The sequence below is a fragment of the Microchirus variegatus genome, assembly GCF_963457635.1.
Source record: "Microchirus variegatus genome assembly, chromosome: 4".
Classification (NCBI taxonomy): domain Eukaryota; kingdom Metazoa; phylum Chordata; class Actinopteri; order Pleuronectiformes; family Soleidae; genus Microchirus; species Microchirus variegatus.
In genome coordinates, this window is record NC_139805.1 from 8,622,358 (window position 1) to 8,634,677 (window position 12,320).

The window sequence follows — 12,320 nt, forward strand, 5'->3', positions numbered from 1 at the left end:
ACGTTTAAAATGATTAGAGCTGGTGTTAAAAAAGAAATGTATATTATTTCAAACTTTCTTTGAACATTTGAACAAGCTGTTGCTCTGAGGTGATGTGTTGACTTTAGGAGCAGCAATGACGGGACGTTCACCATGAATCCTCACGTTGTAGGATTTGGCTGTATTTAAAGAAAAAGGAAGAAAGCAGAAAGGATATTAGATGAAGTCAGTAGGGACTGAATTACCTGAGGACATTTTGGATGTTTTTTTTTATACCAGTTGCCAGTTATTCCATGAAACTCAAAAAACATCTTCAAACACTAATAGCTTTGGAGTTTTCAGCATATTAACTCCAACCGCTTTTGGCCACAGCAGGATCTGAATTTAAAGACCTGTAATGTGTCTGGAATTCTAGAAAAGACCAGACAGTTGACGCCCATTACGCTTTAAACTGTAAAATATTTACTGGGGCATTACAAGAATCTTCACACGGCAAGTGTCGTTATTGAAAGTGAACCTTTCTTGTGGTTCTGCCACAATAAACTTTGAAATAATCGAACGCCACCCTCAGTGACCTTTACATCTGTCTAATGCCTCACCCGCCCCAAACACAGACAAACATGTCTGTCAGGTCTTTTTACACATGATGAGCATGAGCTAAACAGATCTCATGTACACAGACGAACAAGGGCATATTGTTGCTCATATGATTTGTCATCAGAGGAATGACAGGATTATCTGCCTCTACAGAAAAAGAAATTAGGAACCACAAGCTTACATCTTGAGAAGACGTAGTATTTGTATCCATCTGCTTCTGTGGGACTGGGGATGGACACAGCGGCTGTGACAGTGGTGGGGAAACCTCTCCACGAAGTCCTGATGTTGATGGGTGCAGCTAAAAGAGACACTGGAAAAAAAAAAAAAGCATGATTCACTTATTCAGAGAACCGCACGTGCTATAACAAAGTAAACACCCAAAGACACAGCTGTCCTAAATTAACAGTATTGGCAAATATCAAAATAATGTTTTTTGTTTCTGTCATGGTTAATACATCAGTATGTAGTTCTTTAACTGAAATTACATTTTACAACTAACTAACTTTTTATATTGTCATCTATGAATTTTCAATTGCACATTATTGTTTCTTGATTAACATAATTATTCACTTCCATTCCTGAACAGAAAATTTTGTTTTAGTGGTTGAATGTTTTGTATATAACGGAAACAGTTTTAAACAAGTTTTCTTGATTATTGTTTTCTCATTTTCTCACTGTTAAGCACAGTGTATGAGAGGTTAACCCTGCTCAGCAAACACATTTATAAAGGATCAGAAAACTGAATTATCATGTAACACAAACTGCAGCATGAATCTTTAATTGTCGTTGCACCTGCTTGTCGAGCCATTCGACTGCGCATTGTGTAAACTGCGTACTGGACTTTTCTGCCACATGTCGGACTGGTGCCAAACTGGTATGAGTACTTCTGGACGAGTCCACCTGGGGAAAAAAAAAAAAATGTCAGTATCAAAGTCATTCGCAACAAAACGCAGTGACATTCAATATATAATAAGAAAATGAAATGTGCTGGAAAAGGGAAAATGAACAGTGGAAATATCTGTCATTTTTTTATGAAGCTTGTAGCAGGAGCTGGGGCCAATCCCAGCTGACGTAGGGTGAAAAGCAGGGTACGTCCTGGACAGGTCACACTCTCATTCATACCTACGGTCAATATAGACTGTCCAGTTACCAAAATCTTTTTTCTGCATGTTTTTGGACTGTGGGAGGAATCTGGATTCCCCCGGAGAAAACCCAGACACACTCCAAGGGGAGAACATCCAAACTAGACTACATTAAAGCTAGTCATGTCTGCTGAATAAGCTTGGTATTCACCTCTCTTGAAGAAGTAGACTGACTCTCTCCTCGTCTTGTGCTGAGGCACAGAAAGAGCGGCTGTCACCTGACCCCGAAGCCCATCGAAGCCTGTTTCAATGACTTTAGGATAATCAGGGTCCAAAACATCGTTTTCAAACCTCCAATACCGGGATCCCTGCAAACGGCACAAATTAGCACAAGCCAAATTATACTGTAGAACCTCAGCTAAGCAGCCCAAAGGGTCACACCCACTAAATACAGCTTGAATTTGTCCAGATTAGTGATTTTACCTTTAAAATGTATGTTTTGCCTTGACAGTTGCAGCGGGTGAAGGCGGTGTCAATAGGGGAAGGGACGCCCCACACTTGTGTGATAGCTCTGGCCGGACCTGGCTCCCTGTTTCTGTTCAGGAACCAGAAGTAGTGCCCTGTTTGAATAAAAAAAATCAGCAAGTAACATAACTACAAAAGGGGTTTGCCATTATCAGAGAGGTTCATCTATAAAGCATTATTTATTTTATTAAAATGGTGAACCTTTAATAGTTTGTTCTTTTGTTTTTAACTTTTAATCTTATTTTGCAGTAGTGTGACTGCTGCAACACACTCAAAAAAAGTGGGTCAGTTTACAAGACTGAAAAGGTTCCACATTAAGCAGGTTTACTGGTTACAGGTGCACGTGTGAAAACTGAGTATACAAGGTTTTGTCTTTGCACGCACGGTTGGGTCATTTTGCTCAATGCTATGACAGAATTCATCACTAACCTCTGAAAACCACCACTGTACCGTTCCTCAGTGTGGTAACCGCACCGACCGGCCGGCCACTACACAGGTTTGTGTCGTTACTGTCATCTGAAGGAAAAGAAAGACATTAATGAGGAAAACATCTGTTCAGGCAAAGTAAAACGTGAAATTCCTTTTTTTTTTTTTTTGTCTTTTTCAACAATTTATTTTAGTGTTCATTTCCAATTTCATAAGGATGACTCGGTCACTTTATGTGGTTACTCTTACAGTGATGCTTGGCTCCACCACAGGCAAATATGAAAGCACTGAGCTAAATACAGTATAAACAAGCCTGCAGAAACTGAAGCCCTCTTCTTCGTCTTTAAAACAAAACTGATTCCTAGAAATTTGGAGCCATGTATATTATTTTCACATCTTTGAAGTTAAGATCATTTCTCACCTGCTTGGTAGCCTCTTGAATCATCTATATTTAGAGTGTGTGCAGTGACCACAGGCTTAATCTCCGGTTTAACCTCAATTGGTTTAGTTGGAGGCAGTTTATACGGATCAGGTTTGTCCTGTGGTTTTGAAGTGGTTTTGTCAGATGGTTGTGGCTCGGTGTGGTCTGGTGTGACATTCAGTGGATCATCTGCGGACAGATGTGGTGTAACGTCTGTAGTATCATGCTGTGCTGCGGCCGAAGAGGAGGGAATGTGAGTTGTCAAAGCCTCAAGCTCTGACACTGGCTCCTCTGGAGAAACAGTGGAGGAGGGATTTTCAGTGTCGGCCAGAACAGAGGGAGCGCTTGCTGTGGTATCTTCTGAGATGTTCTCAGTGGTATGATGTTCAGGGTTTGAGGTGGTTGCATCCGGGATGGACGTCAAGTCCTGCGTTGACGAGGCAGGGATGCTGGTGACTGGAGACGTGTACTGATCAGTGTTGTCTTGTGTGGCTCCTGTAGATGGGTTTGAGGTGGTTGCGTCCGGGATGGACGTCAAGTCCTGCGTTGACGAGGCAGAGATGCTGGTGACCGGAGACGTGTACTGATCAGTGTTGTCTTGTGTGGCTCCTGCAGATGGGTTTGAGGTGGTTGCATCCGGGATGGATGTCCAGTCCAAGTCCTGCGTTGACGAGGCAGAGATGCTGGTGACTGGAGACGTGTACTGATCAGTGTTGTCTTGTGTGGCTCCTGTAGATGGGTTTGAGGTGGTTGCGTCCGGGATGGATGTCAAGTCCTGCGTAGATGAGGCAGAGATGCTGGTGACCTGATACGCGTCCTGCTCAGTGTAGTCTCGTGTAGATGGTGAAGTGTTGAAGGTTGGTGTTGTAACATCTGGTGTATCAGAGGAGGCTTCAGTTGGGTTTGTCTTCTGCGTCTCAGTAACAAAGTCATCCTGGGCTTGTGCTGTTGTCGGGGCAGATGTCTCTTGACTGCTGGCTGTAGGAGAAACCTGTGCTTGGACAGAGGAGATCGCAGGAGGCTGGGAAGAGATGTGGTCAGCGGCTGTTGTGGACCCAGGAGAAGTTGTTCCTGTGCTGGTTGAGATGAGAGATTCACTGACATCTGGAGGTGATGAAGCACAATGACATGAATGAGTTCGATACTGAATGGTGTCATTTCTTTTATATGCCAACATGAACAGGAATCAACAGGAAGCAACTTTGGGTTAAGTGTCTTGCCCAAGGACACGTCAGCATGTAGCGGAGCCAAGAATCAAACCCACAACCTTCAAGTTGAAAGACGAATTCGCTCTGCCAATGTATAGTACCATGTAGTATAGTCACATACAAGGCAAAATGCCAATGAAAAATGAATTGACTGATTATTGTTCTGTTATTGAGAGGACAAAAATCTATTTTAATGAGCTTTTTTTTGTTGAGCAGATTAAAGTAATGAGAAGAAGAAATACTTTTTTTGGGGTGGTGTAAAAGCAATGTGTGTGATAAATAGTATAATAGTAATAATATAGATATATATATATATATTTTATATTATATATCGATATTTGTCTTCTGGTGTGGTAGATGCTTGTTGAAGTAAGTGTGAAAAGTCACATGTCGTCAACTGATCTCAGCCCACATCTTTGGCATTATTATGGTCCCGTGTGCAGATGATCCATGTGTTTTCTTTCAGTGTGTTTGTTTCTGTCAGGTCATCACATACCTGTGCTGTCATCAGCCTGCGTTGGTGTCGTTTCTGTCTGAGTAAAACCAGTCCCTGTCTCTGGACTGAACTCCAGAGTGTTTGGTTCCGGTGTTGAGTCCGTGGTCTCCTGAACCAGCGGCTCAGCTGTGGATAACTCAAACCCACTGGTGCTTTCAGGGAACGGGTTTGCTTCCTCCAGTCCACTGTTGGAGAAGTCGTCATTTGGAAGAATCTGACCGATCACGTCTACAGAATGTGAAATCAGGTGTGTATCAGAACCCGTGGAAATTGACTGGAGAAAGAGCTCAGCTAGATCTATGAAGATCTAGATTTAATAATTAACTACCAATTATTCACCAACCATTTTGATTATCGGTTTGATTGATCAGTTTCTTTTTGTATATATACATATATATATTTAAATTATTGTATTTATTTAATTATTTGCCTATAAAGTAACTTTGGCAAGCATATTTTGGACATGAAAAATAATCTGGGATTATATCGCATGCTCGCATGAGTCATGTTTGGGCTGTTTTTTTTTGTTGCCTTTTTGTTTCTGTGTATTTGTTACACAGTTAGAGAATTATGTCTTTGAAATGACTCAGCACAAATGTTTTTTTACAGTTTGTAAATGGTCTAAAATGGCTAAATCTGACTAATATTGGTATCGGAAAGATACTTGTGTTTGTGATGTCGGCATTGGACAGAAAAAAATGGTATTGTCCCGTCCCTATTTAAGACTTGTGTTGTCTCATAAATACAAAATGATTCAATAAGAATGCAACTGGTGTCTAATTTAAGACAGATTTACTCATTTTTAGAATAAATTAAGTTAAGGTATAAATTCTTAAAGCCAGCTTAATCAAGAAAAAGTCATTTTAAGTAAAAAATTTATTTACTTTAAAATGTGCATTGTTTAACACAAACATTCTCCTTCCACACTATCTAATTTGTCCTTTTGTTTTGTTTTTCCACATCATCACGTGCATCACTCAGACTATGACTTTCCTCATGGAAATATCACAGCACGTCTTCCTCCAAGTGTCGAGGATGCGCGACTCCACCCGTCAAACTATTCCAACTCCTGAATTAAAACGCTCCGTCACTGGTTTTTTGGCTGCGTTTTGTGCTTTCCTCTCTTGTGAGTGAGTGAGCCTGTGCCCGTAACCCTCCCACACACCCATGACACACGACTGTGTCCTTGTGTTTCCTTTGGCCAGAGACACAAACACACTTGGCTTGTTCTGCTTAGACTTGACCTTCAAAGAAAACCACAGTGACGGAGCTGCAGTGTCGTGGTCGGCTCACAAAATGTCTTGCCAAGTTTCAGCCCCCTAATTTATTACCTTGCGGTTATTTAATGTTTGTTTCATGCATTTTTAAAAGCGTCCTTGAGTAGATTTCAACATGCTCAGTCACCTGTATCGCCTCCCTCGCTGACTGCAAGAGGCTGCTCTTCAGCTTCACTCAGATTGGACTCTGTGAGAATATGAATGAACAACATTAGATAATTAACACTGTGGGAATCACATTTCCCTTCAATCCTAAAAATACTGAATTATGCATTAGGAATCAAACCTTTTGCCCAGAAGCAAAATATACCTTTGGGTTTGTTATTGTTTACATTATCACATGAACCAGTCTTCACTGGTGTTGTTGCACTGGCTGCTCCACTGATTTCTTCTGTAGTAATTATCGAGACAGGAAAATATTAATGACAAATTTGAACCGGTGCATCGGTGACTGCATATGCTTTCCATGCCTCTGCAGATGATGGTGGACATGCAGGTTACCATGTCACTTTACTTCTTTACAGTTCACCAATCATGCATGAGTGTTACTGATCCCAACTTGCACGATGTTTAGCATGCAATCGACACCAACACGATGGATGAACGCTCAAGTTAAATTTGTTATGATGGTTTGATGATTGTCAGACTGTGAAGGGAATATGTGGACATTAACACGCACACACACACACACACACAAAATCACACTGAACTTGCTGGACGAGCCTTACCCTCGGCATCACAGTGGGACTTGTGATCCGGGCAACACTGTTTGTATTCGACGCAGTCGCTGTCGCAGCTACACGGCCGACCTCTCCTGAAGGTCTCTCCACAACGACCTTTACACGAGTTCTCTGTTGCACACAAACATCTTAGGGGTTCAGCTCAAAAACTCACATGACTCTGGACTGTAAATTAGATTACAAAGTTGTAAACGTCACACACAAAAAATACATAATTACCTCTAATAGTTCACAACTGATGCATATGTTTGTATTTTATTGCGAAAATCACGAGCAGGTGCAGCTTTAACAGGAAAACTCTTTTTCCAGGTGTGATTAATACAGTTAGTTATATGTGAGTTAAATGCATATTTGTACTGAGAAGTTACAGTAAAACAGCATTTAAACAGCAAAATACAGCAACATTGCAGTAATATGTGGTTAATTGAATAAAAGTCAAGTATCTAGTAGGTGCACGATATTGGACTTAATACATTGGGATTGCTTGGGCCAATAACTAATAACCAAAAATGATATACATTTTTCCCTGTGCCAAGCTGCAGAGGTAATTTAGTCTCTTCTGTAGTGAAATTAACATATTTAACACATTTATTTTCCTTGAGCTAAATAAATAAAATTTAAATCAAAATAGTTGTAGAGGGCACCGCATAAAAATAAGGAGATTATTTGGCCTACTGTTGTAGTCATTAGTCATATCAGCAGATCTCCTATAATACATTTTAACATTTTAAAGCCAATATCTACTGATACTGATATTGTGCTGATACTGATATCATGCAGCTCTAGTATCTAGAACACAGTAATGTGCTGTAAATATACATACATGCATTTGCTGTGAAAGTAGTGTAGATAAGTCATTTACTGAGAACAAATCAGTTTTTCAGCAAAGTTTAAAGACACCATATGTAAGAATGTGGCCAAAAACAGTTACTACACTCAAATTCTAAATACCAAGGTCTTTTAGGTTTCGTTTCCATTGTAGCTCAGACGTAACTGGCAAACAGTGGTTGCTCGGCAGCTGAGACTCTACTGACTGCAATGATTGGTAGACGGCGGTAGGTGGCGCCACATGCCAAAACATAAACATGATTTGCGGTCTCCAAGTATGCAAATATTTTGTCTGTACTGTTGTTGTTGGTGAGTTCAGTTTGTTATATGAACATTATTCCTGAGTATCTGTGACATATTAGGAGGATTTTATGGCCAGTTGTTTTAGATTTATTACATAATGCACCTTTAAATGAACAGTGTACATTTACATTACAATAGATGTGGGTGATAAGATAAAAGCCTCACTTGTGGTGCACTGGGACTCGTAGTCTTTGCAGCATTCTCCATATGTCAGGCAGTTGTAATCACACTGGCACGTGTAGCCTCTGTAGTACTCGGCACCACATCGGCCGCTGCAGCTCGCTGTTGGTTATACACAGGAAATCCATTTTTTTTATATAAGAAATAAAGAAAGAAAGTAAATTCACATCTTTAGGTAGACCCTTACGGAAGAGTATTAGGGCCACATGTAATTTTTTTTTTTTTTTAAAGAAAGTGAAAAAAAATAATAATAATAGAGATAGGATGCAGCAAAGTTGACGAAAATTCAGATTTTTCGCGACAGACAACAGAAACTCTTATAACTTTGCGATGGAAGGTCCGATCTGAACCAAACTTGCTGGTGGTTGATGATTTCTCTCCTAGTGGTGGCAGAAAAGTTTCTTTACGATTTCGGGAATAACTTTTACAGAGATTAGAGTATCCAACTCAAAATTGGTAAAAACACTTAAAACACACGGTAGATGATGCGTGACGACCTATTGTTTAACGGTGTTGCTATGATAATAATGCAAAAAAAATAAACTGTTATACTTTATTGAATTTTTTTTTTACATGTGGCCCTAATACTCTTCCATAGACCCTCTCTGGAATAGAATTACTAACAGAGTAAACAAAACAGAACACCAAGAAAGTCCTTTCAAAAATATCTTGTTGCATTAAGGAAACCATTAGAAATCCATTTTGGCAAAAATGTGTCTCATGAAGTGTTAAAATAAATAACTTGTACTCACTCTGAGCAGCACTCAACGTCAAGGCACATGCCAAGAAAAAGCCAGCAAAAAGTACAGTGGGAGACATCTGAAAATGAGAAGAGCACATCTGATGTCCTTTAGGTCAGCAGCAGATTTAGTATATGTTCAAGGCTGTAGGTGAAATGAAAACTTACCTCTGTGTTGACTGATTGACTTCACTGTCCCGCTGCTTTTAAAAGCCTGGGAGAGAGAGAGAGAGAGAGAGAGAGAGAGAGAGAGAGAGAGAGAGAGAGAGAGAGAGAGAGAGAGAGAGAGAGAGAGAGAGACTGAAGAGATGACTCCTCTTTAATTGGCAGATCTGGTCTAATTAAAAAAAAAAAAAAAAAAAGAGTGATGATCTCACAGGCTACAGGGAGGTTCCCCCAGTCCAGACACCACGATTCCCCACAAACAGCTGGAAGCACATCAACACACATCTGTGCCAGACAGACGACTGACCTCACACACTTGTGTCCAGCTCACTGGTCAGGTGAACTAGACGCCGTAACATCACCACTGACTTGGACTGTCAAATCAGTTCCATATATGGACAAGTAAGGCAAGTCACTTCCTCAGCTGGTGTCTTGTTGTTCAGACTTTAAAAGCAAAAGTGTTTCATTCATAAATGGCCTTAGTTCAGTGTGTCATACATGGTTATACATGACAGAGGTGGAGGTATAGTATTCACATTATTTGAGGTGAAATAATTATGCTACACTACAAGAATGTGGAGGGATAAAAGTATGATTTTAATTTAAAAAAACATAAACATAAAACATTTAAATACTCATGTAAGATACAGTGCTAGAAACCCTTTTTGTGCAAATATGAACACGTTTCTGTCATCTGTGGAAAAATATTTTACATTATGGTACATAGTGGATTTGTGTGCACCATTACATTATATGGCAAAAGCTTCAAAAGTATTACATTTCTTTTTATTAATATTAAAAATATATCAAATATTATTTCCCCCCCCCCCCCCCTACACTTTACAATTTTGTTTTAGTAAAGCTAGAAGTTAGAAGAACACATTTTGCAAAACAAAACAATAGTTGGCTGTGTGATGAAGTAAGCAGAGTTGGGGGACGCGAGGCACGTGACTTGACTCAAGTCTGACTTACAGTAAGTTGCACATTTGCTTGACTAACATTGGTAAAAAGACTCCACTTGACTTAGACTTGACACTCATGACTTAAGACTCGACTTCGACTTGAGTAAAAGGACTCGAAATGACTTGACTTTAGACCTGAAACAATTACTAGATTATTCATCGATTACTTATTAATTGTCAACTATTTTGATATCGGTTTGAAGCTTTTTACATGATTAAAACACGATTTCTGATTGTTTCAGCTTCTTAAATGTGAATATTTGTTTGTTGTTTCTTTGCTCCATAGAACAAAGAAATCATTAAAAGTAAACATTAAAACAAGACATTCAAAGACTTCATTATTTCCAGGTTTGACAAACAATAATCAACATTTTTAACATTTTCTCACACTTAATGGACCAATTGATTACTCGATTAATCATGAAAATAATCTTTAGTTGCAGCTCTACTTGAATTATAGAATATTTACATTACCTCAAATATTGAGAGGTTAACGTTACATTGTGTGTCTGCTTTTGTGGCCGAACACTATTTAACTTCTTAGTGGGTCAAAAGCTGGTATTGATTAGTGTGTGAAATGTGCCGTTTTTTTAGCCTAATATTTTAAAATGCATTTCCACAGTTAAGCATAGGCCTAATGTCAGTATTCTTTACATTTTAGGCTCTGTAGTTTGACTTATTTTCATTTTATTGATCATCAATCATATGTTTTTGTTTTGTTTTTAATAAACAGTTAAAACAGTCAGTTGTTTGGGACCATGACGCAGTCCTTTCATTGTATGATGAGTAATACAGTGTTTCTGTTCCAGATTACTGTCTTCATTTTTTTTTTTAGCATATTTAAAGGCCAGTTTCACTCATTTATTCCACTTGATCAAATGAATGAATAAACTTAAAATCATTATGTGACTGCTGTGTTTGTTTAATTCACATTCTATTGCAGAATTGGATTAAATTTGACCAGGTTTATTTATTTATTTATTAGATTTGTTTTTTTTCTTTTAGTCATGACAGAAAACACAGTGAAGAGCATCAGTGCAGGACTTTGACGTGGACTTTTTGTCAATTTTATTTATTTAGTTTCCAAGCCCAACTCCTTCTGTTGTTGTGGGATTGAGACATGTATCTCAGATCCACCACTGGCTGATGAAATCAAATATATAACACATTGATCTCTGGAAATTATCTATTTATTATTATAAATCTGGGATACGTGGGAAATCATCTTCATCTTTCTATATTCATCTACTCTGTCTTGTAACTTGCTTGATTTTAAGCAGGGACTCGACTTGACTTGTTTGATTTTCTTGAGACTTGAAGGTTTAAGACTTGAGACTTGCTTGTGACTTGCATATGTGTGACTTACTCCCATCTCTGGCTTCTATAACCAGACTGAATACTGTGATAATGTATTTATATAATTCATTATCATAATAAGTCTGCTCTGCACTGTGGATATTTTGTTGTTGCCGGTGGTATTTTACAATCATGTCATGGTCCAATTAGAGGACAGACGTCATTAGTACCTTTGTGTCAAGGCAATAATGACACCGTGCAGGACGTTGACATGGTTGAAATGACTCGGTGCACTAAACAGTAAAGTAAACACATGCACGCTCCATTGAAAGGAGGAAGTATTGAGCTCCTGTCAGATTCATTTGAAAATGTCTGACCCAGACTCAAGTCATGCCACCCACAAGTGGAAAAAGTGAAGTCAGTGCTCCCCCTGGTGGCTAGAAATGAGCCTGGGCTTCTTGGCCTCTGCAATAATTTGACATCCGACAGCTCTCGAGAAGAGACTTCCTGCTCATGGACTTACTGCTAATCTTTATATCCGTCCAGCTCGTCCTAATTTGAGTCTGTTAGTCTAAAGCACAGAGGAGCCTTGTCTCATTTTAATGCATCATTTCCTCTTTGGTCCTCAGCCTCTGCTGAGCTCTTTAATGTGTGCAGAAACTGCTGTTTAGAAATTAGAGCTGCTCTGACACTGCAGTCTTAAGATAAGGGAACCCCCCCATGAGGATGGAAACTGAAGGAGGCATGAATAGAACTCTCTGCTCACTAATAACTGTAATATTAAAAGGTTAAAATCATGATAATCCTGGGTTTAAAAAAAATATGTAACTATGTTGTTGAATAATCATGCTGATTTTCTCTGTCTATTTAGATGATTCATAAAAGACTAGGTAGCACTTCAGCTGATGACTCTCTATTAGTAAGCAGCAGGTATGACATACAATTAATTAACATTCAGACAATAAGTTGTGTTTACAGATACTGACCCTAACTGACCCTACCTGTTGAAATACAACGTTATTAACCATCATTTAAGTATTTCTCTGAAAATTGTGTCAGCATCTTATTAGATGACTACCTTCTTCTGATTAGGATC

The 12,320-nt window shown here is 39.1% G+C and overlaps 1 protein-coding gene across 1 annotated transcript; it reads right to left on the reverse strand.

The window, feature by feature from the left end:
- Positions 1–19: 19 nt before the first annotated feature.
- prg4b (proteoglycan 4b) lies at positions 20–8,881 on the reverse strand (the record flags this gene model as incomplete). The annotated part of the gene is made up of 13 exons (XM_083887766.1): positions 20–158; positions 758–886; positions 1,369–1,476; positions 1,870–2,026; positions 2,142–2,278; positions 2,613–2,699; positions 3,031–4,134; positions 4,735–4,962; positions 6,139–6,198; positions 6,322–6,402; positions 6,740–6,862; positions 8,048–8,164; positions 8,815–8,881. The coding sequence occupies 13 exons, from the start codon at positions 8,879–8,881 to the stop codon at positions 49–51; spliced, it is 2,508 nt and encodes an 835-aa protein (XP_083743892.1). The 3' UTR covers positions 20–48.
- Positions 8,882–12,320: the final 3,439 nt, after the last annotated feature.